Raw genomic sequence first — 27,167 nt, 5'->3', positions numbered from 1 at the left:
CGCTCGCAGTTCACGGAGGCTCCCCGTTCCCGCCGGCGCCCCCCACACAGCGGTGTGCGTGGGCCCGGCAGGGAGCCTGCATCCCCACCCCCACCCCGCGCGTCCGTCCGCGGGGACTGGCTGGCCCCCCCCCCCCCCCCCCCGCACGCCCCGCCGCGGAGTATCCTCCGCCGTCAGCGAAAAAGACAGGCTCAGAAGGGGGGTCCGCTCAGGCCGGGCCAACCTCACGCCAAACGGGTGCCCTTTGCCCGGGCTGACACGCGTGTGTTCTCATGTGAAGGGGCGGGGCGAGCCGGGAGGGGGCGGACTCGACGCTTCCGGGGCCTCTGAGCGGGGCAGCTCCGCGAAACCATCGGTTTTGTTCAGAGGCACCGGGGCGTCCCGGCTGTTGCCGTGGGCGGGACTGACTCCTGAGGTTCAAAGGCCAGAGGGAATCCCATGGGAGGCTGAGCCTTAGCAAAATAAATAAAAATAAAAATAAATAAATTAAAACGAACCGATTTTCCACTTGGCTTGGCAACCCCATCCCCAGGCTTCCTCCCGCCGCCGCCCACCCCGTCCCAACCGCTCCCTCAGGGCGGTCGCTCTCCGGGGGCCCCAGACCCTTCTGGCCACCCCACTCTGTGCTCTCAGCTTCTTCCTCTCGCCCCGTCCGGCAAACTCCTACCCGTACCGCAGAGCCCTGCCCGAACGCCCCCTCCTCTGTGAGGCCGACAGAGGCTCGGGGGTGGGGGTCGGACGGACCTACTGAGGGGCCTTGCCGAGCCTCACCCTGGCCGCCAGCTGTCACGGGGGCAGCGAGGCCCACGGCAGGGGGGTTTCCAGGACCGACAGAGGGGCGGCCCTCAGGCTCTCCTGCTCAGTGACGGCGACGATGACGCCAGTGGACACAAGGGCCTGCGGGCCAGGACCAGAAGAGCACATCCCACCCTCCAGTTCCGAGACGAGGGGGCCAGGGTGCGCAGGGGCCGGGCTTGCCCCGGACACACGAGGGGAGGGAAGTGCTGGGCCTCGTTCTGAGGCTGGGAACGCCACACAAATGCCCACAGCCCAGGGCCGGGGTCCCCAGCTTGCTCCCTAATGAGCCCCAGGGTCTCCCGGTTAGCTGGTCAGGCTGCTGGGTCAGCGCGGTCCAGGCCGAGGTGCTGGGGGACTCGGGTTTGCTGCTTCAGAGGCTGCAACCGTGACCCTTGACGCTCAGGTCTCCTGAGGGAGGGCCGGGCCGGTGTAACCCTGGGCCACCCCGCAAGGTCTCGAGTGGCGGGGGTGGGGGGGACAGAGCTCAGGGCTGGGGGCCAGGAGGCTGGAGATGGCGACTCCTCCTCGTACAGACTTGGGCTGGGTCCTCTCTCTGGACTGCGTGTCCCCGTCTGTCACGTGACTGGCTGCTCCAGCGCATCCCTCTGTGGACCCAGGCAGGCTGCCCCTTCCAAAAAGCAAAATAGTTCCAGGTCCGAGTCTGGAGCTTGGGGACCCCTGGGGATGAGGTCCCAAGGGCACAGTGAGGTTGTGGCCTGTGGGGATCTGGGAGCTGGGGGACCGGGGTGTACAGAACCCGTACTGCCGGCCCAGGTGTCCGTGCTCGGAGAGGCCTGCTCCTCATCCCCAGGTTGGGAAAGGTGACAAGAGGAAGACAGACATTTATTCCACCCCCCGCCTCCCTCCACACCAGCCCCAGCTGCCCACAGGGGCCAGGGAGCGGGCAGGCAGGGAGGGAGGGAGGGCGGCTATGCTCCAGCCAAAGCCAGGGGATTACTTGGCCAGATAAGCCCAGGGGAGGCTCTGACCAGAGCCGGCACGGTTATCAGACCTGGGCAAAACCAACAGAGGAAAATGCCGCAGCGGGGCTGGGCACACCCCCGCCCCCCACCCCACACCCCCACGCCTCCACGCCGCACAGCCCTCGGCAGGGCCTTTGCCGCTCCTTGTCCAGGCAGCAGGACCAGCCCCGGCTTTGAAGGCTTATCTCCACAGTGGGTGGAGGGTCCCCTCCCTGAGCCAACGGGGCCAGCGCTGCCAGCCGCCTGCTGCGTGACTTATCGGCCCGAGAGTGGGGGAAGCGGGAGCAGCCTCTGGGAAGAAACCGGAAGGAGCTGCCTGTGGGTCATCTCAGGAGGCCCAGCGCCTCCCCCCACCTCTGGCCGGCGAACAGGCCCTGCCCCTCCCAGGAGAGGCGCTGGGGTGGGCAGCCTCATTCCTTCCCCAGCCCTGCTGCAAGACGGGACTGTCTGCCCCACACAGGTCTCCGAGGGGCTGCTCCGGACTCCCTACCCTGTGCGTGGGCGCCTCCTGCTGGAGGAAGAGGAGACGCCGCCCCTGGGGGCAGCAGGGAGCGACAGACTCGGACGACGGAGGAGACACAGAACTGGTGGGCGTGTCGTATTGCTTAGTCCAGCATCGCTGGGGCGGCGTCTGGGAGCCTCGCCGCTGGGAAACGCCCGGCACGGGAGGGCACCCCACTCCGCACGCTCGGGGGACGCCCTGCGGCAGCCCCACCCCGCCAGGACCAGGGTGGACAGTCCTCCCAAACGGCACCTTTGTGAGCCCGTTCCGCTTTGTCTACACCTGGCTCGGTTAACCCTTTCCTTCCCGAGGAATGCCGACGCAGACCCTCTGTCTTCCTTCCAGAGGCCTGCTCCGAGCCTTGCACTCGTCCCCCCCTTCCCGGGCTCAGACCTGGTGGAGGAGGAGGAGGAGCTGAACACCACCCCTGGAGGCCGAGGGCCCCTCGGGTCGCCCCGAGCTTTCCGACCCCAGGACCGCCTGCGGGCGTCCAGGCTGCGGTGCAACCCCCTCTGCGGCACACGCCGATGGAGGAAGAGCGGAAGGACCCGGAGTCCCGACCAGCCCGGCGGCGCTCCAAGGAGGGTGTGCTCTACGGCCCCCGCGGCAGCACTGACGGAGCCGGGAGCCAGCGTGCGTGGGCACCCGTCTCCCGTCGCAGAGGGGCCTGCCAGCCGCGGGCGCCGGCTCTGGGCCCACCCCCAGCTGGGGCTCCTGTGGCTCAAGCCCCAGCACAGCCCCCCACGCGGGCATCGGCCCCTGACGGGGGAGGAAGCTGCGGCTCCCGGGGGCCCAGGGTCTTGCTGAAACCGGTCGGGAAGTCTCTGACGAGAGTCCAGGCTCCTCAGTCCAGCTCCAGGGGCCGCCCTGCCAGCAGGGACCTGCCCGGGGAGGCCTGGTCTCTCAGCGAAATTTCCCACCCAGGGGTCGGCCACGAAGGGCCGTGCAGAGGACGGCGAGACGACAGGGAGAGGCGAGGTCTGCGGCAACGAGAAGGACCCCAACCCTGGCCCTGAAGGGGGGGCTTGGCCTGGCCCCGTGTGGTCACGGCTGCCTGGGACTTTTTTCCAGGACGAAATAAATCTGGGTTTTTATATATAGAAGTTTCCCGTGTTTACGACATGGGGAGGGGGCACGCCTGTGTGCAGCCTCTGGTCTGGCTGTTCTCGGACCAGGGGTCTTGGGCAGGGGACACAGCGGGGCCCGGAGCTGCTGGGGGACGGGTGGCCTCTCTCTGGCCTCTGTCAGGGCTTCCAGGGCCCGTCTGGGTGGCCCCGACCCTGGCGGGAGCTTCTTGGCAGAGGAGTCAGGAGAGAACACGTGTGCCCCTCCTAGGCTATGCCCGGCCCCAGCGCCACCAGGAAAGGGCACCGCTGTGTGCCACTCACCCATCCACACACGCCGCTCTGGGCTGGCCCAGTGGGCCGCCAGGTGCCGGCAGCCCAGCCCCAGGGGCAGCCCCAGCGGGGCAGGGAGAGGGGAGCTGCCCTGGGGGGTCTGCGGCCGCCTCTGGCGCCTCCCTGTCCGCGTGCTGGGCGCGCTCCCCAGCCCACCCAATGCCAGCAGCCCCTTATCTCCCCTCCCCAGGAAGCGGAGCCAGGGCAGGGGACCCGGGCCGGGACGCCAGCCCGCGTCTGCTCTGCAGCAGGAGCCGGAGCCGCCGCGCCCCGCAAACGACCCATCTGAGAGACGTCCCAGCTGCGGCGGCGCCGGCGGCGGCAGGGAAATTCTTTGCGCATGAGGAATGGGCGGGCGGCTCGCGGCAGGCGCAGCCTGGGACGGCGGGGGCGGCTGGAGCCCGCAGCCCTCGGGGGTCAGCAGGAGCGAGGGGCGTCCACCAGCCTGCAGCGCCGCCCTCTGGACCCGGGGCGGGGGTCACCGGCTGCGCACCTACCCAGGCGAGTCCTGGGCAGCCTGGGACCTGGAACTGGGTCCCATCCGGACACTGGGGGGCCCGTTGCAGCTCAGGAGCTGACCAGGGGGTCCAGGCGGGAGCTGCAGGGCTCTGGGAGAGCCGGGGCGCTACCGAGACGGGGGGGGGGGTGCGGGGGGGCGGTGCTGGGGCCTTTGCCACCATCACTCACAAGCTGGGGGCCAAGGCCACCTCCACCCACGGAGAGCAGCAGCTGCCCAGCGACGGCTCGGCGGGAAGTGCAGACAATGGTGTTGCTGCCACAGGAGCGGGTCCCCCGGGCCTGCTGGGTGGGGGTGAGGGACCACACGGAGACTTTCCAGGCCCCCCAGCTGATGTCACTTGGAGACAGGAAGGGCCAGCGGTGGGGGAGGGGGGACAGCACGGGCTTCCTGTCTGAGCTCCCGGGGTTCCCTGGAAAGGATCTGTGCCCAGGAGGCGGTGGCGTCACCACACATGTGCTCATGAGGGTGCCCGAGGGTGCCCGCGGGCTCACGTTTGGGGGTTTGTCGAGGGTGACACCCCCCAACACCCTGGGCAGCAGCTCCCCGCCCAGGCCTGGAGCAGGCTGGGCTCCCCAGTTTGGGGCACGGCCTCTCCCCAGGAGCGCGGCCCACGCACAGACTCTGGCACTCGGCCCTGAGGACCCCGCCCCCCCCCCCCCGTCCCCAGGGAGCCCCGAGTGACACTGTGCACAACACACCAGACTGAGGAGCGGCGCCCGGGGCCAGGGGTGAGGGGACACCACCAGTCCCGACCCTGGCCTCCCACCCGTGTGGCTTGGTGACGCCAGTCAGCGCCTGCCGCTGAGCCCAGGGCAGCCCCGAAGCCGGAGCAGCTGACCCCCAGGCGGCAGGCAAACAGTGCAGTCACAGAGGATGCGGCGCCGTGGCTCCCGCAGTCCAGGTGGGACCTCGTGGGCACTCAGGGTCACGGGCCGCAGGTGTCCTGGGTCAGCCCAGAACTGGAGTGTGCCGGCTCGTGGCCACCCCAGCCGGCCGGGGCTGTCCGCACCCCTCACCTCGCCACAGGAGCCAGCGGCCCTGCGGTGGGCCCAGCCCTGTGCACCCTCCAGCCTCCCGCCCCGTCCCTGCTCCCACGTGCCCGCCCGTGGGGGAGCCTTTCGCAGAAGCCCCTGGGCCTGGAGGCCACTCACAAACATTCCGCCACGTGACAGGACACGGACCACACGCTCCCACCAACCGGGAGGCGGGCCTGCGTGACGACAGCTCCCTGAAAACAGACCTGCCTTCGGCCCCTGCCCAGGGGACCCCTCTCCACGTGCGCTCTCTGGTGGCCTGGCCGGCGAGGGCCCGCCAGCGCGGGGCTTTGAAAGCAGCTTGGGTTTCACAGACGACAGGGCGCCCGGGAGCGCGGCCGCCAGCCCGGGGCCCCGGCCGGGTCGTCCCCAGGGCAGGCTGTTTACGAGGTCCGGCATCGCCTGTCCACAGACTCCCTGAAGCCAAGGAGCCAGCGAGCACCGCTGTCACCCCGCTGGACAGGGGAGTGGAGGCACAGCCAGAACAGCAAGTCGCCCGAGGTCCCACGGCCCTGAGCTGGTGCGGCAGAGCCTGGAAGAAGGTGACACTGCTGTCCCCGGGCCCAGAGCTCCCCTCGGGGCCCCGCGTCTGCTGGCGGGGGGCGGGGGTGCAGAAAGGGACGGACCCAGCCATGACAGAGCCCGATCAGGCACAGGGGCAGGACCAGAGAAGGGGGCGTGGGGGAGGCCACAGGCAGAAGGGGCCTTGCGAGCTGGGCCTTGAGGGGTGTGTAGGAGTTCAGCAGGTGGAGCCGAGGGCACAGGGAGGGTCCTTCACGCTAGGGAGCGGCGAAGGCAAAGGCTGAGGGGAGCAGCAGGCTTGTGGCCAGACTGACCAGCGGGGACAGCGGGCTCCCTCCTGAGGGGTGCAGGGGGCCTGGCAGCACCGTGGAGGGTGACAGGGTCCTGGAGCATCACACGGTGACTTGTGGAGGGTAGGGGGGGCTGGGTGAGGGCGTGGGGGGAGGGACCTTGGCTTTGTAGGTCCCTCTCTCCGTGGTTCACGCAGGAAGGCGTCTGTGGAGGGGCCCAGGTGCCAGGACAGACCCCCCCGCGCACAGGCCCCATTCCTGTGGGGGGAGGCTGGAGGGGAGGCTGGGTGTCCAGCCCGGGGGATGCGGAAATGCCGCCAGCCGCTGTGAGCACATCCCCTGCCTGCAGGGCCGTGGCACGGCACAGGGGACAGGAACGGAGGCCAGAGGAAACCGGACAGCCCCCTGCACGGGGGGCCTCCCCCAGACAGAGACCCCAGCTCCTGCCTCTGCACCCCCCCAACTCTCCTCAGGAAATAGTGTTGGCTTTTTAACTGTCAAAACACGTCCCCCTCAGAAATGTGTTCGTGCAGAAAGAGGGACCAGAGACCACCCCCTCAGGCCTGCTGTTGCGGCCTGCGCCGGTTCCAATCGTCTCGCTCACGTCCTGGCTGTGTGACCTTGGGCGGGTTGGCCAGCCTCTCTGTGCTGTTTCCGCAGCTGCAAGGGGCCTCCCAGGCCTGGCGACAGAACTAAGTGGGCACAGCAGGGGCCAAAGCACAGCCCCCACCGCGGGCCGGCACTTGCTCTTCCAGCCTCCCCAGGGCCCCCCAGGACCCCTGTTTGCTGCAGGTCTTTCCTTTTGCTCCGGGACCATTTTCAGGGGAGGGGGTGTCTCAGCCCCCAGCAAGCCAGTCTCTCTCCCCTCCCCCCCCTCGCCCCCCCATGCTGGCTGCCCACCTTCCTCCTGCATGCAAGCTCTCTGGGTCACTGGGCTGGGAGGGCCTGGGGCGGAGCTCAGCCCCCTCCACCGTGGAGCGGCCTTGCCAAGGGGGGGAGGCTGCCCTGCAAAGGGGTGAAGGCCGGAGGGGGTGGGGCCAGGAGGGCCTGTCCGAGCGGGGGAACAGCGAGTGGGGGGAGCAGGAACCCCGGGAGTCCCACCCAGCCCCCTGGGCGGGGCCCGAGAGCAGGGGAGGACGGAGCGGCCGCTTGAGGGGAAGGGGGGACGCTGACCGCACCGAAGGCCCCCCTCCCCGGCTCTTATTCTCAGTGGCCCATGCGGGGTCCCCGCCGAGCCGTGATTGGGGACCCTGTTTGGCACCTTCCAGAACACTCCACCCTGGACGCCTCCAGGGGCACCCGCACCTGCCCGCTGTCCTCCATCAGGGAGTCGGGCCACCCCGCCCCTCCGAGGCCCACAGCGCCCGGGAGTCCAGCCCGCCGCGGAGGCAACCCTGGCTCCAGACGGAGTTCCCTGCACCCAGGGCGCTGAGTGAAGGGCCCGCTGCTGCAAACGGAAAACACTCAGGGCACCAAGCACCGCGGCCGGACGAGGGCGGCCCTGGGAGCCCTGCCCCCAGCCTCCGGGCGGCCGCTCCGGGAGCCCAGCAGGGCGGGGGCCCGGCTCGACCTCGGCAGAGCTGAGCTGAGGCCACTGGGCCACCCCGCTGCCACCTCTCACCCACCCAGGGGGCACCTCCAGGACTCCCAGGCCCCAGAGGACAGGCGAACGAAAGTCCCACCTACCGGTGGGGCCAGAGTCTGGGCTGCGGCCTCGCGCAAAGCCGGTGGTGCGTCCGACCGGGTCTGACAACCCCCCTCCACGCCCCCAGGTCCCCCACGCTGGGAACGCGAGCGCAGGTGCCCTGCTTGGGCGGAAACTGAGGGACTTGTGCGACTCCCACCGAGGTCGCGCCCGCAGCGGCCATCGCACACCCGGTACCGGTCTAGGGACACTGAGGCCCGCGGTCCCCATGGAAACCGGATCCCTGCGCTGGGTCCGGACCCCAGGGGCGCAGTGACCCGGCCCCACCGCCGGGTGTCCCTGAGCGCGGTGCGGACTCATCCACAGGCAGGGAAGCGTGCGCCAGGTCTGCCTCGCGGAACCCGGGCTGGCGAGGAAGGCGGGTGGGGCTCCGCGGGCCCTCCCCCAAATTTAGAGTAGTCTCCGCGCCCTCACTGTCCCGGGTGTCTCGGAGCACGGGCCGGCCCCTTTCGACTGCGCTGGCTGGGACGCAGCGCGGGTGCCAAGCGCCCTGCGCCCTGGTTGCCTTCCCTGCGCAGCCCGGAGGGCCCGGCCTGCGCGAGTCACGTGGCGCCGGGGCCGCAGCCCCAGCGCTGACCCCGCCGGGAGGGAGCGCAGGGCGCGGGCAGGCAAGGGGCGGCGCGGCGGGGGCGGGCCGGGGCGGGGCAGCTGGAGGGCCCGGGATTCCCTGCGGAACGGCGCGGGCTCCGGCGCCCAGTCTGCAGACCGCCTGTCACCGGCCACCTCGACCGCCGCGCCCTCGGGGCCTCGCGACGAGCGGGTGAAAGCCCCAGCCCGGCTCGTAGCCGCGCGCCCCCCTGGCGGCTTGGCGCCTTCTCCCAGCTCGGCGGAGCCCCAGCGCCCAGGCCCTGCGCCCTGTAGACTGGGGCCTGACCCGCCGCTTTTTCTCAGCCCTCGCCGATCCCACGCCAGGAACCTCGGAAGCCCGGACGGTGGAGGAGGTGAGCTCCGCGCTCCGGCTGCACCGGGACTGCCCTCCCTGTCCTGCCCCCGCGGTCCGGACCCGTCCGCAAAACGGCCCGGCTAGGAACTGGGGAGCGCAGCCCGAGGGGCAGCACCCACCAGGCGGTGGGGGCACACAGCGGCCGCGACCTCGACGCCCGCCCCTCTTCCCCGCAGGTCACGGCCGCCCCCGGGAAGATGTACCAGAGCCTGGCGCTGGCCCCGAGCCCCGGCCAGGCCGCGTACGCAGACTCGGGCGCCTTTCTGCACGCACCGGGCGCCGCCTCCCCGGTGTTCGTGCCGCCGGCGCGCGTCCCCTCCATGCTGCCCTACCTGCCGCCGTGCGAGCCGGGCCCCCAGCCCTCCGCGCTCGCAGCGCACCCCAGCTGGGCGCAGGCGGCCTCGGCGGACTCCTCCGCTTTCAGCTCCGGCAGCCCGCACCCACCGGCCTCCCAGCCGGCCGGGGCCGCCGGCTTCTCCTTCCCGCACAGCGCCCCGGGGCCCGGCGGTGGCGGCGCGGGGCAGGGCGCGCTGCTGGCTCGGGATCAGTACCCCAGCCCGCTCGGGCGGCCTGCAGGCGCCGCGTACCCCACCGCCTACCCGGCCTATGTGAGCGCCGAGGTGGCCCCGCCCTGGGCCTCCGGACCCTTCGAGGGCAGCCTGCTGCACAGCCTTCAGAGCCGTCCCGCTGGCTTCCCTGGCCGCAGAGCCACCTTGGGTGAGTGCGGGGCTGCCGGGGCTCCACTGGGGCCTCGTGGGTCCCTGGGCGCAACCTGCTCCGGGAAGGGTAGCGCTGTCCAGGCCGGGTCCCACGGCTGCGTGGGGGCCAGGCAGCGGCGGCCACAGCCTCCCCCACCGCCGCCGGAGGTGAGACACCCCGGTCCTGAACTCCCCTCCTGCGTGGGAAGGCCCCGTGTCAGTTCTCCTGCCCTTCCGTTCCCGGTGGCACCGTGCTAGAGCCCACCCGGGGAGAGCCCACCCGGGGAACACTGTTGTGGAAAGTCCGGGAAGTGGTTCTACAAAGTTCAGGTCACCGGCGTCTTGAAGGAAGCTGCCACCTTTGTTTCTGTCCCAGAATGTTTGCATGTTCTAGCATGAGACCTGGCCGCAGTGCCGCCCTGCCGTGAACTTGGATAATCAGGCTCCAGGGCCGTAAAGCTGAGAGCACCCCACCCCGTTGCCACGGAGCTGGAGTCGGGGTCACCGGCACTTTTTCACCCCGAGGCCCCTGTGTGCTGCCCTCAGGGCCACTCTGGCCACCCCTCCCGCCGCCTCGGGGCAGCCTCACGGCTGCACCCCAGAGCAGCCTTCCATGCCGCCTCCTCCTCGCCAGGCCCCAGGACGCGGGGCACTCTGCCCTGCGAGAGCCCACCCTGGTCGGGCGATGACTGATCCCCGCCCTGCCCCCTGCTCCCCCCCCCCACTTTGCGTGGCCCGGGTCCAGCAAGCCAGGGGGCTCCACAGTCCCGGGTGCTCCGCCCCAGGGCCGAGGGAAGCCAAACTGAGCTGCCTCCCGCGGGTGCCAACAGTGCGGCCCCTGGTCCTCGTAGGGTCTCTGCACCCGGCCCTTCCGATCCTCCTGCTCCGCAGAGGACAAGGCCCTCGGGCCCCCTCCCCCAGCCCGGGTGGACGCCCCGCCTCCCCAGGGGATCAGAGTGGCAGGCCTTGGCCCCGGACCCCTGGACCCTGTCTTCCTCCCTGAGGTTTCCATTGTGGAACCCCCCCTGGGCTAAACCAGCCCTAGGGAGTGTTCAGGCTCCCACAAACTGTGCCGCACGCCACCTTCACGTCAGATAAAACACAGTTCGCAACACGACACACGGGAGGCCCAAACAGGAAGGGGAGAAAGCGCCACAGGCCCTCCGGCCCCGGGGACGGGGGACGGGGACGACGGAGCCCGGCCCCACGTGCTGCCCGCCCGTCCCCGCAGCGCCCGACTTCCTGGAGGAGTTCCCCGGCGAGGGGCGCGAGTGCGTCAACTGCGGGGCCCTGTCCACGCCGCTGTGGCGCCGAGACGGCACTGGCCACTACCTGTGCAACGCCTGCGGCCTCTACCACAAGATGAACGGCGTCAACCGGCCGCTCGTGCGGCCCCAGAAGCGCCTGGTGAGTGTGGGCGGCCGCGGGGCGGGGGGGCGGGGAGGGGCAGGAGGCCGGCACTCCCGGGGCGGCGGGTGGTGCCGCATGCACGCACTCAGGGTCTGGGGGTCCCGGGAGCTCTGGGCGCCGTGAGGGGAGCGCTGTGGGGAGGCCGGGCCGGCGGGGAAGACAGCGCTGCTCGGCTGGCGTGGCAGGAAGGGACGAAAGACCTGCTTCCTGCACTGGAGGCCACAGGGAGCTCAGCCTGGGGCTCCCAGGGTGACCGGGTGGCAGGCTCCTTGTCTGGCTGGTGGTGACGGCACCAGGGGACCTGGGGGGGAGGGGGGGCCGCCCGGAGGGGACAGCGGGTGCTGCGTTGGAGGACGCGGGAGGCCCCTTGCCGCCGGCCCGGGGAGCACTTGGTGCCGGACCCTGCGGGGTGGGGACCGGACCGGGTGCCAGGGCTGAGCTTGTTTTCACTTTTGGTTCCTCCTGCCGTGCAGCCAGTGGGAGCCGGGGACTGCGAACCGGACCTTTGCCCCAGGTGGGGCAGAGTCCCCAGGAGTCACTGTGCTCTGCCCACCCGTCTGCAGGCACATCCTGACGTTCGCTGAGTTTTGTAAACAAGCGGAAGGGCCCGCTTGGTTTTGGAACTGTCCGCGGCAGCGAGGCCTGGGTGGGGGTGCGGCAGCGCCGGTCCAACTCTCACTGGCTCACTCGCGCCCGGTCACGGCCGGCCAGCCGATTCCGGCTGGTTCCGGCTGGTTCTGGTGCATCAGCCCCTGGCAGGGGTAGAGCCGGGCTGGTCTCCGGCCGACACTGTGGGGTGGCCCAGCCAGCCTGTACGGTTGCCTTTCTGGGCTTGGGGGTGCGCAGCTACAGGCCCATCCTGGGAACAGAGGATCCCCCACCTCCCCCTGCCCCGACACCCCCGGCTGTGGGAGCACCAGGCTCCTGCCCCGAGCCCCGCACCGGGCAGGCAAGACGCAGGGCCGCCTGGGTCTGGCCGTTCTGAGGCGGCCGCTGTCTCTCCCCCAGCTTGGGCCTGCAGCCTGGGGCCCTGTGGGTCCCCAGCCACACCGTGCCTCTTGGAGAGAGGGGGCCCCGTGGAGTCTACATCACCCCACGCTCTGGTCTCCCCCTGCGTTCATGCCCCTGCTCTGCCCCCCATGTCCCATACTGGCCGGTGCCTGGTGTGGCCCTCACTGGTGGGGAAACTGAGGCTAAGAAGGGCAGGGTCCTGGGGGACTGCGACCCAGACCTCCTGACCCCAGGCCCCAAACAGGGTGCCTGGACACAGGGGCCTCCAGGACAGGAAGGTGTCCCCGCCCTCTGCAGGGCTCACCCCCCCCAGCAGAAAATTCCTGGCATGGCGGGGGGGGGACGGGGGGGCTGCTGTTGAAGCTTTGGGGCGTGCATCCTCACAACAGCCATCGACAAATCCAGGGCTCGGGGAGGGGGGCCGCTTCCCCGGGCTCACAGCCGGCAGGTGGCAAACTTGGGCACACAGCAGGGGTGCCCACCCCCGGGGCCCCGGTGTCCCCACCCTGGCCGAGCCCCCTGCCCTGGGTCTCCTGGCCCGGGCCCTGGGAGTCGGGGTCAGGAGCCATCCCCCCCCGCCTGCGCCAAAGGCTGAATGAGCCAGCCCTGCAGAGCGCCAGGCCTCGGCCGGCCCCGAGGACCGTCGTGTCCGGGCACTTGGCCCTCTGAGGCCTCGGGTGCTCGTCTGGGCGACACAGGGCGACTCGGACACCCGCTGAGGCGGAGCGTTCTGTGTGACCGCTCACATACCCAAGGCCACAGGCCACGGAGGGCAGACCGTCCCCACCCCTGTATCCAGGCCCGAGCAGACCCGAGTCTGTTTGCGGAGTGGGTAGAGGTCAGGGGGCTTCCCTGTCCCCCTCCCCGAGCAGGCTCCTCAGGGTTCACTCTGACTGGCATTGGGGGGCCCCACCTGGCCTTCAGGGAGGGCGGCCGGCCCCTGTGGCTGGTCCTGGCGGCTGAGGGGGGGGGGCGGGGTACACACTCGCATAGAAACCCAGAGACTCCTACAGGGTCCTGAGACCACAGCTCAGTCCACCGGGCTCCCTGCAACGGAGGGGCTGCCAGTGGCCCCGGACTGGCCCCCCACTTCTGTGCATCCCTGTCCCTGCGTGGGGCCAGGCCTGATGCCCCAGGAGGGGCCTCCCTGGGGAGAACCCGCCCTGACCTTCTAAACGATCAGAATGCCCCCAAAGCTGGTCGCCAAGGACACGGGAACACAGCAGTGAGGACCTGCCCCCCGCCCTGCAGCTGGTGTCTGTGTTGCCTCTGGTCACCCGCAGGCCGGGGCGCACCTTTGCCCCAGGCCACCCCAGGGGGCCTCCCCACTGGCCTGCTCGTAGGCTCGGGGGCTGCAGCCCCAGCCGCCGCCCCCACCAACGGGGGAGCCCACAGCCAGGGCCAGGGGGCCACAGTTTATTGGTCCGTGGGGGCCCTGGCAACGGCGCCGGGAAGGAGCCTGGCCGTGTGTGTGTGCGCGGGGCCCGGCGTCCTTGCTGAGGGAGTCGGACCTTGACTGGGGCCCCGGGCGCCCTGGCCCAGCAGGTGCTCCTTCCGGCCCAGCCTCGCCTGGCGGCCTCTCCTCCCAGCAGAGTGTGAAGTGTGCCCTGAGCTCCAGGGCCAGGCTCTATCCCGTGGCACGCCCCCCACAACCAGCCCCCGGGCCCAAGAGGTCGGGGTTGGGGGGAGCCTGTTCGAAACCAGAGCCAGGTCCGGAGGCTGCCAAATGTGGGACTGGCAGGCTCCCCGTCTTCCCCCAGCAGCCCTCGTCCTCGGAGCCTCTCCACGCCCCTGCTCCCCCCCTGCCAGCGCCCCCCCTCCCTGCCGCCCCCACCCTGACTCCCCTGGATGTCCCAGCGCTGGGGTGGCCTGCTGCAGCCAGCAGCCTTTGAAGTCCCACTTAAAAAAAAAAAAGAAACCAGATTGGAAAAGAAAACAAAGGCAGCCGAGCGGCCTGGCGGGCAGGGGCCGGAGAGCGGCCGCCCGGCTGCGGGTCCCGCGGGGCCGCCGGAAGCTCGGGGACCAGTCCCCGCCGTGTGTCCTGCTGCCGGGCGGTTCTGCCCACTCGGGGAGTACCAGGGCCCTCGGCGCCTCTGAGACTCGGTTTCCCCTCTGTGAGTCGAGTCTGGTGAGGGGGGAGGGCAAGGCCAACGAGCAAACGCTTCGGATTTTTTCAGTTACCCTCCCCTCCGTTTTCTTATTTTTAGCTTAATTTCCCATTCCTTTTTTAAAAAAATGTATCGTCTGTTTTCCATCACCATTGAGCCCCGGTCCACCCCCCTCCCCACAATCACGGCACCAGGGCCCGTGCCCACGGGTCCTTTCTCCTTTTTGCTCAACCTCTCCACCCCCAGCCTCCCCCGGTCTCCAGTTTCTTCGTTGGGACCCGTCCTCCCCATAAAGCGATCCAGACATGGCTCGCAGGTGTCCCCTGGCACTCCCGGGGTTCGGGGGCCAGGTCCTCGGGCTTGGGGGAGGCTGTTTTTCCACGCAGACAGATTCTGCACGCAGGCCACCTGCCGTGGGGGGCCCCCTGTGTGTGCCAAGCTTCCGGCCCCCGAGGGGCAGACAGGAGGGAGGCGGGGTTGGGAGCGGGCAGGGGGGGCCGTGTCCAGTACGAGCGGCTGCTTTCCTGACCAGGGAAGGCTGTGGCCACGGAAGTCCAGTGGAGGGGCGTTCACAGGGCTTGGACTTCCGTGGGAGCTGGTGCCTGGTACGGGGGCTCCCGACAGACCCCCGTGTGCCCTCCCAGGCCACTCTCAGGGGCCAACTCGTGCCCTTGACCGCGGGCCACAGCCTAGGGGACGCGGTGGTCGGCCAGGCTGGCTACACAGAGTCGTTGCAGAGGGAAGGGTCCTCGAGACGGCTGACAGATGGGGAAACTGAGGCTGGTCCTCCCTGCTGACCCCTAACCCTCGGGGCCATGTCTGCCTCCATCCATCCTCCTCTGGCCGCGCCCAGCACCGGGTCACACTGGCCTCCCCTGTCCACAGTCCTCCACCCGCCGTGCCGGCCTCTGCTGCACCAACTGCCGCACGACCAACACCACGCTGTGGCGGCGCAACGCGGACGGCGAGCCAGTGTGCAACGCCTGCGGGCTGTACACGAAGCTGCACGGGGTGAGCGGGGCCTGGCGGACGGGGCGGGGCCTGGCGGACGGGGCGGGGCCGGGTGGGGAGGGCGGGGCCGGGCGGATGGGGCGGGGCCGGGAAGATGGGGCGGGGCCTGGCGGACGGGGCGGGGCCGGGCGGATGGGGCGGGGCCGGGAAGATGGGGCGGGGCCTGGCGGATGGGGTGGGGCCGGGCGGATGGGGCGGGGCCTGGCGGGCGGGGCGGGGCCTGGCGGGTGGGGCGGGGCCGGGCTGCAGGAGACGGGTGGGGGTCTCTGGGCTGGCCCCCTCACGCAAGCGGCCTCGCACATTGTCCTTTCGCCCACCGAGACCAGAGGTTCCTCCAACGCCGTTCGGCCAGGGGCAGAGGCGGGACATTCGGTCTACCTCTGCACGGCCCCGCACCTCCAGGAGGGCACCAGGGGTCTCCGCAGCCCCCCCTTGGGGCCGTGAGGACACGTGGGCTCCAGGAGCGCCTGGCCGGGTGGGCGGCGGCGCAGGAGCCTGGGGCGCGCGGGGAGAGGACCCCGCCACCCACCCGGCCCGTGTCTGCCAGGTGCCGCGGCCCCTGGCGATGAAGAAGGAGAGCATCCAGACGCGGAAACGGAAGCCCAAGAGCATGGCCAAGGCCAAGGGCGCCTCAGGTGCAGGGCCAGGGCCCGCCCGGACAACCTCCAGCCCCTCCCGCGGGCTCACAGTCTCCCTGTTGGTGCCCCACATTCCACCATTAGAGATTCACTTGTCTGGCGCGAGCGCTGCCCCCTGAAGTGCGAACTCCCCCACTCTGCCCGCAGACCAGTCTGGTGGGGGGAGGGGGGAGGCGGGAGGGACTGCAGCAGCCCCCGCGGCCCCCTCACTGGCTGTGACGGCCTCCGCCAGCGTTCCTCCTCCCCTCCCAGGGTCCACTGGGAACAGCTCGGCCTCCCGGCCGCCCTCTGTCCCCAACCCTGAGGATGCAGCCGCCGCTTTGAAACCGGAGCCCAGCCTGGCGTCCCCTACCTGCCCTGCGCCCAGTGTCACCTCCCAGGTAAGGCAGACAGGGTGGCTCCTGGGCACCTCCTCGGGGAGCCCTGACCCCCTGGCCAGGTCACAGTCCCCTCGGGCCTCTCTGGGAGCACAGGGCTGGCCACACGGCCGGTCACTGGTGCCTAGAGGTGACGCAGCCAAGAGCCCTGTGTCTGATCTCATTGGTGCTCCCAAGGGGTCCCCCACCCCACTCCAGGAGGGAGAAGACCCCCCGGTGTCCCTGAGTTCCCACGCACCCCCCCCGTCCCCCTTGCAGGCCTCCAGCCAGACGGAGGAGCCCCTGGCCCCCAGCCACTTGGAGTTCAAGTTCGAGCCTGAGGACTTCGCCTTCCCCTCTGCGGCCCTGGGCCCCCAGGCTGGCCTCGGGGGAGCCCTGCGCCAGGAGCCCTGGTGTGCACTGGCCTTGGCCTAGACCCCAGTCACCCGCCAGACCCGCCTCGTTGCCTGTGTCGCTCCAGCCCAGGAGACAGCCCACCGGGCCCACCCGCCGGGAGGGACAGGAGCCGGCAGGACATCCAGGCGCTGAGCTGCCCTCGGCACGTGGTGGGGAGGCCCGTCCAGGTGGCCGTCAGGCCCCAGGCAGGAGGAAAGCATGGGGACAGAGACTGGAGCCCCAACACACACAGCAGGGGACCCCCAAGTGCTGCAGGAGGCTCGGCACCACACTGACGGGGGCGCCCATGGCCTCCCTGGCCTCCATGGTCCACGCCCGCCACCGTCACCTGAGCAGGGGGCAGCCATCGGAATGACCCCCTGGCTGTCGCACACCCAGCGTCAGGCGTGGAGCGGCCAGGGCCAGGCCACACCAGGGACACCCCGGGCCTCAGGGTCTGTCCTTCCTTCGGGCTTCACCCCCAGGACAGGCGTGCCCGCCCTGCACCGTGGGGGACCCCACGCCGAGGGGAAGCCCTTCCCGTAAGGCCATCACACACTAGTGTGCCTGGACGGTGTTCCCAGAGGGACAGTGAAGGGCCTTGGTCTGGCCGGGTCGGTGCACATGAGCCGCTGTGACGGGCAGACCGAGGTCCCTGAGCCCCGAGGGCCCCGTCCCCGGCTGGTCTGAGGTCCCAGCAGAATTGCTCACCGCCCCCCTTGCTCCTCCCGAGGCCCCTCCCAGGGTCGGGTGACAAAGAGGCTGGTCCTGCCGGCCGGACGGCACCCTGCCTGAGGGAGCTGGTGCGGGCTGCTCACAGCCTGCTGTCGGGGCAGCGAGAGGGAGTGGTGGGGAGTGGGGCGCACGCTCCCCAAGGCCACTGTCACGTGGACGTGGACTCTGCCTTTGCCCAACGACCTCCTGGTTTTCCCGGGGAAAGCGGAAACTGCAAGTTTTATTTTTAATGTAAAGCCTTCCAATCGAAAGTTTTTTTTCCTCGACTCCTAACTTGACTGAAAAATCTTTTTAAAAAGTGTTATTTATTGATATGAAAGAGAGAGAGACATCGATTTGTTGTTCCACTGACTCGTGCACTCGGTTGCTTCCTGTGCGTGCCCAACCGGGGATCGAACCCACAGCCTTGGTGTCTTGGGACGACACCCAACCGAGCCACCCGGCCAGGGCCTGATTCAAAACTCTTCCGAGTGCTGCAAGTGAGCTGCAAGGCGGCCCCCACCGAGCTGTCCTGGCGGTCTTCCCTGGTGTCCCTCGTGGTCCACCCAGCCCGGTGTCCGCACGGCGTCTTTTAAAGACAAGCGAGGCTGTAAGAAAACAGGTGAAATAAAGAGATTGCCTTTGCCCTCCCATCCCGTCACCTGTGGGACTTCCTGGCCCTGAGGCGACAAGCCCGACCTGCAGACCGCCCCTTCCAGAAGCACGTCCCATGCCCCCCTGCTGGACCTTGGTGGCCACTCGGCGTCAGGCCAGGGGCCCCTGAGGGTGTCTGCAGGCCTGGGCGCCGCTAAGGAGCAGGGTGCCTTCAGGGCTGCCCACCGGCCTCCTTCTACCTCTGTGAGTTGGGGATCCCTGGCCCCCCCCATGCAGAGCTGCTGCAGGATCCCCCCCCCACAAGGAGCCGGTTAAAGGCTGCATCTCAGGGCCTGGGGTCTGACCGGTGGTGGCTGTAGCCTGGGAAGGGGCATGCTCCCGGCCTCCCGCCCCAAAGTGCCCGCAGCGGCAGCCACACAGGGAACCAGGCTGCCGGTGCCGGGCTGCAGAGGAAACCCCTCCAGGGAGGGTCTGTCGCCGCACGGCCAGCGTCCTGCACGGGAGGGACAGGAGCAGGCGGAGTCTGCAGGGCCACACCCGGGGCACCTGCCTGGTGGCCAGTTGTGAGACCATTGCCACCTCGCCTCTGTGCCCACAGGCTTCCCAGGGAGGAAACCGAGGCACAGAGGGGTGAGGGGGTCGCCCGTGTCCTCGTCCAGCCCTGTCCCCTGCTCTTTCCTGCTCCGAGGGGGTGGACACCTGATGGGAGAAACCCAGGCACCAGGTGGCACGAGGCACCAGGCCGCAGCAAGGCTGGAGGGGACAGTGCAGCATCCTCACAACGCAGTGCTGCCCCTGGGGGGCCCGGCGGCTTCTGTCAGAGCCTCAGTTTCCCCACCTGTAGTTGGGGGAGGGCCACGGGCTCACGCCTAGCTCTGAAATCCACACTTGTGGGGGCGGGGGAGCCAGACGCTGCGAGTTCCCGGGACTGGAGGCCATGCTTGGTGCTGAGCAACCCGAGGAGGCTTCTTGGAGGTGGCCACCGGGGGCAGGTTCCCAAGGACAGAGGGAGTGACCTTGGCAGAGAGGAAAAGATGCCATCTCTCCCGCCTCTTTCTGTCATTTTTAAGGATGTGCCCTGGGTGAGGGGGACTGAGGCCCCCCACCCCTGGGCATGCACATCTCGCTGCTAAATTTAAGCCTTTCTCCCCGAGCGTCTCTTGGGCCGGAAGCTGTCAGGACCTGCAGCCTTAATATAGCCACCAAGCACCCCCTTCCTGCAGCTCTTCCTCCCGCCCCCGCCCCCCGGGCTCTGCCCGCTGGGCACAAACAGCCAGACGCCGGGAGGCTGGCGGCCTGGGCAGCCCGGCCGCTTGTCAGAGCAGCGGGCTGGGAAGGAAGACCACCTCATGGGTGCTGCCAGCCTGCGGCCACAGCATGCCCCGGCCTCCCAGGGAGTCTGGGGAAGAGGGCGCCCCACCCTGCCCCCGTCCCCCCAGGCCCCGCATCCCAGAGAGCACCCACCAAGCTCCCCCCACCCCCAGGCTCTGTCCTGTGTCCCTGGGGAGGGGGAGGCCCTGCCAGGGAGGCAGAGAGATGGATGGACAGGGCACAGAGAAGGGGAGACAGCCAGGCCCTCCGCTGGGGTTCCTTGAACCAGCGCCTGCTCCCGCCCTGCCAGCCCCTCATTTGAGCTTCACCCCCGACCCCGAGCAGTGGCCCAGAGCGCCCCCTGACCAGTCCCGCAGGCTGGCTCCGAAGCAGAAGCAGCCCCCTCCCCCCGACACGCGGGTCTTGGACGAGGGCGTCAGAGGCCCCCACCGTGTCTCACACGAGGGTGCGTTTCTCCCCTGGGCCCTCCGACCAGCACCCCCTGCGTCCCGCTGGCCCCGGGTGCCCCGGCCCCAGAGCCCCCGTGGGTTGGTCCCCCCTCCGCTGGCCCCTCGCAGAGCAGGCTCAGACCCTCCTGGAGGGCCCTCTCAGGACTCACACGAGGGGCAGCGCCCTGGGGGAGCCACACGGGCGGGCCCCGGCCTTCGCTCTGACCAGACCAGGAGAAGGCAGCTGCTGCCGCCCCCGTCATCTGCCCCCGAACCCGGGGGAGGCTGCAGCCCCAGGGAGAGGCGAGACCTGCACACCCCTTGCGGCTCTTCCCCTCGCCCCACGCCCGGGGCAGTGCGTGATGACTCGGGGTGGGGGGCCGCCGTGTGGACAGGCTGTGTGGACGGGGCCCAGGAAGGTGCTGCCGAGCCCCCCCACGTCCCACGGGGACCCCTTTTGGAAGACGAGAAGCCAGAGGACCGGGGCCCCTGAGGCTGGGAGGCGCCTTGTTCCTCACCCACGTGCGTCTCTGCAGGGGCTGGGCGGGCCCCGAGGAGGGGGCTGGCTGAGCCCCCAGGCCCACCGGAGCCAGAGTGGGGGTGGCTGGCCCTTGACGGCCGCGTGGAGGCCACCGCGGGCAGCCCCCCTGCGAGGCCCGCCAAGATGTTGACACGGGCGGCTCCAGCCGACTTATTTATTATCTGATAAAGGGCTCTCGGCACCGCTGGTGGACGGCGCCTGGCCACGCTGGGGCCTGGGGGAGGGGGCGGTGGGCGGCCGACGGGCGGCCAGAACAGGCGTCCCCACTGGATCCAGGGCAGGACTCGCGGAGGAATCTGGGCCTGCCTCCCCCGGCCGACGGCCTTGCCTCCCCGCTGCCCTCCGGGCCGGCGGGCCCAGGAGAAGCCGGGCTCCCGCACGGGGCCGACACCCCGGCCTCCCTCCTGGGGGTCGCACCCCGAGACCTGCGCCCCCTTGCCGCCGGACCCTGCTCCCCCTGGTCCCAGGAAAACCCCCCGGCTGGGGCCTTCCGGTCCACCCACCCAGTTATTGCCACAGCCCGTCCCCCACCCTCCGCTTGGCCCAGAGCTCCGACTTCCCATGATGCAAATCTGCTGGGTCTGTTTCTCCTTTGCTTCCAAACGCTCTGGCCCGTGTGCCGCCCCAGCAGCCGCTCCGCTGGCCGCAGCCACGGTGGCCCCGAGGCCTCAGGGCACCCCCTCCACAGCACCAGCGTCCACTCTCCGGGACGCACCGCCTCTGCGCGTCTGCACGTGCTGTTCCCTGTGACCACAACACCCTTCCTTGTCTACACCTACCCAGGGACGGGGGACTCGGAGTCAAGGACCTATGACACCACCCCCCCCCCCACGAGCTTTTCTTTGGCAGCTGGGCGGTGGTGACCCGGAGTCCCTGCCAGTGAGAGGCCCCCCGCCGCCCCCCAGGGCTGCCGGGCACAGAGGGAGCAGCCTTAGCTGCCCAGCCAGGGGCATCCATCAGTCCAGCCGCCCAGAGGAGGTGTCCTGTGAGCCACGGAGGGTCCGAGCTCCAAGGGTCCTGAACAGCGCCAGCTTCTTCTAAAGCGTTTTCCCCCGAACCTCCCCCCGATCCAGCTTTTATAACCAAGGGGACAACAGAGGGGGCCTCCACGGGGTCTCCCCAGCCAGCCCTGCCCACCCGCCTCACTGCCCCCACGCGAGGGGTGGGTCTGCGCAGGAGGGGCAGGTGGGGGGCCTGAGGCTGTCCTGGCCCAGGGCGGGGGCAGCGGCCCTCACCGTCCACGCCAGGGCAAGCTGTGCGTGCCATCAGGAGGGGCTCCCTCGGGCGGCACTGGGTGGGGATGGGCGGCCTCCCTCTCCCCAGACCGCCTGCCGCCGCCTCCGAGGCCCCGGCGGGGCGGCCAGTGTGGACGGCGGAGGCCAGGCCTGTCCTGGGTCCGGGACGAGGCGGGGCTGGGAGTCCCCCCCCCCACCCCGACTACCGTGTGCACAGCTGGGAGAGGAGGGGCCCGCAGAGCCGGGCACACGTGGGGCGGCCACGCGGAGCCGTGGACACCGGCCAGGCCGAGACTGCTGGACTCCGGTCCCCGGAAATTAAGCAGTGACTCCGGGCGAGGAGGGACGGGGGCCCTAGCGGGGTCCGAGGGCTTTGCGTCTGACCTCTGAACTCACTGTTTCTGCTCCGGTCTCTCAAGTATAAAAGGGGCCGAGTCGCTCCACGTAAACACTTCGGGGATTACACAACGGTCACACCCTGTGCTGGCGTGTCTTTCCTTCTTAACGTGCAGAGCACCTCGGAACAGGGCCGAGGGCAGGCCCCTTGCCCTTGGCCTCCCAGGGCTCTAGGGGCCGGGGCTGGGCAGGTCAAGGTGCGTGCGCCCACAGGAGGGCAGGGAGGGAGGGGTGAGGCCGTGGGGGCGGGCAGGGGACGGAGCGACCCGGTGGACGAAGAGAGGACAAGGCGTGGCTCTGGGCCCCGGCCCCACACCACCTTCGGTCTGATAGCCACAGCCCCCCTTGGCCAGTGGCCTGTCCGGGGGAGGTGATGGCCATGAGGCAGAGCCTTCCGGTGGCAGGAGCAGGGGGCAGGCAGGGCGGGCGGCAGCAGCAGACCGTCCCTAATGATAGGAAGGCCAGGTGAGGAGTAAAGATTTTGCAGGAAATGCCGAAACCCTTCATGCCGGCCCAGAACCTGCCACGCTCCCTTTGCAGGAGCCTCCCTCTAGCAACTTCGAAATGGGGCGAGGGGGCCGGAGGAGCCCGGGAGGGGCCACGACACCAGCCTGGACGCCCCCTCCGCATCCCCAGGGACAGGTGAGCCGCCTGGGGGCAGGGCTCTCCCTCGACCTCTGTGTCTCCCCACGGGCAGGGCTCGGAGGTCACCGAAATGGGCTGCCCCAGGACTGAGCACGGCCTTGACCCGCCTAGTAGGCAGCGGGGCCCGAGCTTGGACTGGGGGGGTGGTGTGCCCGAGGAGGATGGACAGTGGTCCCCAGCCTGAACGTGGCATTCACGGGCACGTCCGCCGCCCTCAGGGTCAAGGGCAGGGCAGAGGGGGACCGACGGGGTCCGGGCACAGCGGGTGGTGTGACTCCTCAGCCGAGCGGGGAACCGCGATGAACGGCTTTGGGGACCCTTCCCTCAGGGACCACCTGCCTCAGTCCCAGAAGCATCTCGTGGGGGACAGTCACCCCCTCCCTGACCCCTCTGAGCCCCTCCCTCACTGCGGAGCCCCGAGTCCTGGAGCTGCCACCGGGGACGTCGAGGAAAGCGTGACGACGTGTTCTGTCGCTTCCAAGCCAAACTCAGAAAACGCTGGTCGCGGTGCCTCCTGCTGGTGAGAGGTTGGGGTGCTGCCCCCGCCCCTCGACCCCTCGGAACTGGAGAGGGGCTCGCTGGCCCCTGCCTGCTCCTCTCCGGACGGCGGCCGGGCCCCGAGCGTCTCCCGCGCCTGGGCCGTGGACTCTGAGCAGCACCTGCGAGCGCTCACCGCCACCCGCACACACATCCCCGTGTTTATTTCACGGACGAGAGGGGACGTCAGATACTCGAATGAAGGCTGTCTAACCCACTGCCAGGCCCAGGGACACTCAGAGTCGCGCCGGCTGCTCTGTGGGGGCCCTGAGGGGGTTCGGGCCCAGGCCCTGGGGGTCTCTGGGCAGTGCACGGTGTACCCAGCCCACACCTCAGGGCCGCACAGGTGGGGGAGGGGGGCGTCCCGCATGGCGAACACCCGGCACTAACAGGGCACTGGGGGCTGCGAGAGCGAGCCGCGCAGGCCCAGGCTGGGGACCCGCCACCCCAGACGTGGCGGCCGGAGGGTGAGCGCTCAGCCCCGCTGCACCCCGGTCCCCACCCTCGGGGAGCCCACGGTGGCCCTGCAGGCAGCCGGATGCCTGTCCTCCGCCCTGTCCATGTCCTCCAGGAGTTTCGAGGTGCCTCCAGGCACCTCGGCCACCAAGGACGGCGCAGGCTGAACCCCCAGCTCCTCTGGGCCTCACGTCCACCGAGCCGCTGGCCTCAGCCGGAGATGGGGCCGGAGATGGGGCCGGAGATGAAACCCCTGCCTGGGCCGCCCCCATGTACCCCCAAAGGGAGGCGCAGCCCCTGGGGAGCCAGGAAGAGGGGGGCTGCTCACAGATACTCGAGACCCCACCCCCCGGGCCATGGGACCCCCACTTTCCTGGGGGACTGGGGGACTGCCCCGCCCTCCCAGCCCTCATACACCTGCCTGCTTCCCTAACAGGATAGGGGTTCCCAGCACGGCCCCCACCCCCTACTCCCCCTCCCCCAGCTCTAAGCTCAAGGACTCAGTGCAGCCCGGTCGGTCCTGGGCTGACTCGGTGACGGACAGCGGGGGCCGGAGGGCACCCCCCACCCCCGCCCCCGGCTCCCAGGAGACCCGGACGGGTGCCGCTCCCCCCCCCCAGAGAGAGGCCCAGAGAGACCTGGCCGGGGTGGACAATGGGCACTAAAAATACCCGCGGGCGGCAGGATTTCCCAGGGACATCTGTGAGTCCCGTCCGCGGAAGCGATAAATACTGAATGAGGCTCATTCGGAGCCGTTCGTCACCGGGGACAGCCACGTCCTCTGCGGGGACAAGGGATGTTTTTCCCGATCGGTGATTTATGGCTCTTCACGGTGAAGCCCTGCGTGCGGCGGGCGCGAAGGAAGCAGGAACAAAAAGGGGTCCCCCTGGAGCCGCTGGGAGCAGGGCCCGGGGGGGGCTGGGAGTCGGGCACCCCTACTGCGCCCCCGCCAGCCGCCCAGCTTGGGCAGTGGGACCCACCTGTCCCCCGGGATCTCTGGGTCGTCCTTGACGCCCCCAAATGACCCCGGTCGGTCGTGGGTCTGCCTCCAGCTCCTGCCCACCCCTGGTGCTCCCCCCACCCCTGGTGACCCTGAGCCTCCTCCCACCTTCCGGACCCCCTGCCGGCCGCCCCTCCCTCCCCAGACCCCCACCCCCCACCCCCCGGGCCCACCCTCTGCACCAACAGCTGGCTCCCACCGAGCACTGTCTCCCCAGCCTGAGAAGTCAGGTGGCCCCCGTCCCAGCACCCTGGGCGGGGCAGCCAGGGGTCGATGGCCTTGGGGACGTTGGCCCCGTGTGGGGTGCATGGGGATCCCAGTGCAAAGGTCCCGGAAGAGAGAAAAGCAGTCATAAACCGCAGGGCGCCGTGCCCTGGAAGGAGGGTTCAGGCGGCAGGCGGCATCCAGTGTCGGGGACCTTGGGTGCTGGGGGCCTCCCTCGGGGCCCCAAGCCCGGGTGCCGGGAGTGGCTGCAAGAGGGGGACTGAGTGGCACCCCACCCTGCACGGCGGGCCCCCTGGGAGGGGAGGGGGCCAGCACCCTCCTCCAGGAGGCCTGGGGACGGGCTGCGAATGCCCTGTCGGTGGCTGGGGCTGACTCCGGGGCATCGTGCTGAGATCCCCGGCTTAGGCGCTCTGCCCGCCCCCCCCCTCCCGCCACATCCTGGGGCCCTTCTGAGCCCCATCTGGGGACCCAGCTCGGGGCCTCGGGCTCAGCTCGGCCTCCGGGGACCAGACCTTATTGCCCAGGGCGTTGGCACGAGCTCCTGGGAACCAGGGACACAAAAGTCCCCCAGGACTGGCTGTCCCCACACGCACAGCTCCTGACCCTGGGGCACCCGGTGATCTTTGCCACCTCCCAGCCCGAGTCGGACTCGGGGCCCCTGCAGACGGCACCCAGAGCCCCGGGCCGCTGCCCCTCCCCCACACTGGGCGTGTGGGCTCTGTCCCCAGCCACGCCCGTCGGAGACCCGACGCCCAGCCTCAGAGCGTGCCCTTATTTGGAAACCGGTGGCTGCAGGTGTCCCTAGCTAAGGCGAGGCGGCTCTGGAGGGGTGGCCCTAGCCCCGCAGGACCGGTGCCCTTATTGGAAGGGACACTGGGACAGACATGCACACGGGGGACTGGGGGACGCGCTTCTAAGCCAAGGGGACACGTTGCCAGCACCCCCAGAGCTGGAGAGAGGCTGGGCCAGGTCCCCGCGGGAGGGACGGACCTCGGACGTCCGCCTCCGGCCCCCGGAGAGGACGCATGTCTGGGGCCGGAGCCCCCGGTCAGCCGGGCTTCCTCACGGTGGCCCTCTCCGCCCCCCTCCACCCCTCCTCGGGGCTGACCGCCCAGCAGACGGGACCTGCCCTGCTGACTTTGACGGCGGCAACGACAGCGACCCCTACCACCGCTCGGGCCGGGCTCTTGTGTTTTAAACCCTCACCCAGGACACGTTTACTGGTTTTTAGAGAGAGAGGAAGGGAGAGAGAGAAGCTTCAATTGGTCGCCTCCCATACGCGCCCCGACCGGGGATCGAACCCGCAACCTGGTGCTACACCGGACGACACTCCAACCAGCTGGGCCCCCCGGCCAGGGCTGGGCCCGATCCTTTTAAGCCAAGTGCATGGCCCCCGCCACTGTGGCTCCCTGAGGGGCACGAGGCCTGGCAAGGTGGCCGGACAGCGTCCTTGTCCCCGGCCCACGGAGGAGGGACCAGACCCAGAGACAGGGAGGCAGGCGTCCCGCACCGGGGCCGCCTGGGCCAGGGCTCGGCCCACCCCCGGACAGAGGGGCGCACGCAGGCAGGCTGGAGTCCAGAGACCCCTGCCCCGCCCCGTCTCCCGGGTCACCCACCACCTGGGCTGTCCTCGCCACGGGTCTCCTCGGGGGGTGTCCACCCGCCTGCCGTCCAGGTGGCGCCGTCCAGGAGAAGTCCAACGCAAGCCACGCGTGTGACTCCCACAGGGTTGGGGGGAGCGTGAAGGACATCTCGGCGCGTGGTCACCGCAGAACGCGCTGCCGTCGCATTCCCGTGTTGGAGCGGGGCCTGCACGCGCGGGTGCGGGAGTCACGCGGACTGCGCAGCCCAGCCGCCACGTGCGACTCGGAGCCGCCGCGCTGGACGGCGCCGGGGTCTCGTCACACCGTAGACGCTCGCGCACACTCGCTCACCACGGAGGGACACGTGGGCGAGTGTGCTGCCCCGGCCACGGTCCGAGCCCCGGGCGGTCGGCAGGCGCAGGTGGGGGTTCCGGGCGGCCCTGCCTCCAGGGGCAGGAGGGTCAAAGCCTGGGGGCGGGGGCGGGGGTGGGGGGGGCCAGCCCACCCCCCTCCTGGATGCCCTCCTGGAGGGTGAGAGGGGAGGAAGAGGACCTGGGCCCTCTCTGTCCCCCCATGGCATGCAGTGACAGTGACAGAGGTGGCACAGCACCCCTGCGGACCCCAACCCCAGCCCGCCGGGCCCCTGTGGTGAGCTGTCACCCCAAAGACGAGGCTGAGCCAGGATCTGGAGACAAGCCCCCCTCAGAGAGAGCCCCCAGGGCCTCGCATCCGTCCGTGACAGATGGGGTGGGTTTTCCGTGCCACCACCCAGCGGACACCCCAGAGCGGCCGGCGGCCCAGCGGAGTGGGGTCAGGCCAGCCTCTGCTGCCAGGCCGAGGTGTCGGCTGATGCCCCCGGGGGCGGGGCTGGGGCCTGGTGGGGAGCCAGCGGCCGGGAGGGGAGACTCACATTTTCCGATGAGAGCCGCGGCTGAGGCCTCTGGGGGCCGGGCCAACGAGTGAGGGGGCCTCTTACCCCCTCCCGGGTCGGCCTCCGTGGGCCGTGGTCGCGGGGCCGTGAGGGGTGGGGAGGGTGGACGTGTCCAGGGGAGGTCTCCAGCAGGAGCCACCCGAGCGTGAGGCCCACTCCCTCTGAGGGCGCAGGGCTTCCGCAGGGCCTGGCCGGCTCCTGGAAGTG

The 27,167-nt window shown here is 70.2% G+C and overlaps 1 protein-coding gene across 1 annotated transcript; it reads left to right on the top strand.

The window, feature by feature from the left end:
• The first annotated feature begins 8,575 nt into the window (after nt 1-8,575).
• On the top strand, nt 8,576-17,318 carry GATA5 (GATA binding protein 5). The gene is made up of 7 exons (XM_028525018.2): nt 8,576-8,692; nt 8,871-9,411; nt 10,624-10,799; nt 14,807-14,932; nt 15,480-15,567; nt 15,823-15,950; nt 16,206-17,318. Exons 2-7 carry the CDS (start codon nt 8,892-8,894, stop codon nt 16,359-16,361), a joined length of 1,194 nt encoding a protein of 397 aa, XP_028380819.1. The 5' UTR covers nt 8,576-8,692; nt 8,871-8,891; the 3' UTR covers nt 16,362-17,318.
• Nucleotides 17,319-27,167: the final 9,849 nt, after the last annotated feature.

Source organism: Phyllostomus discolor, chromosome 9 (assembly GCF_004126475.2).
Source record: "Phyllostomus discolor isolate MPI-MPIP mPhyDis1 chromosome 9, mPhyDis1.pri.v3, whole genome shotgun sequence".
In the NCBI taxonomy this organism is placed as follows: Eukaryota; Metazoa; Chordata; class Mammalia; order Chiroptera; family Phyllostomidae; genus Phyllostomus; species Phyllostomus discolor.
Note: the sequence above shows the minus strand (reverse complement) of the source record. Positions and strands in the feature narration are given on the sequence as shown.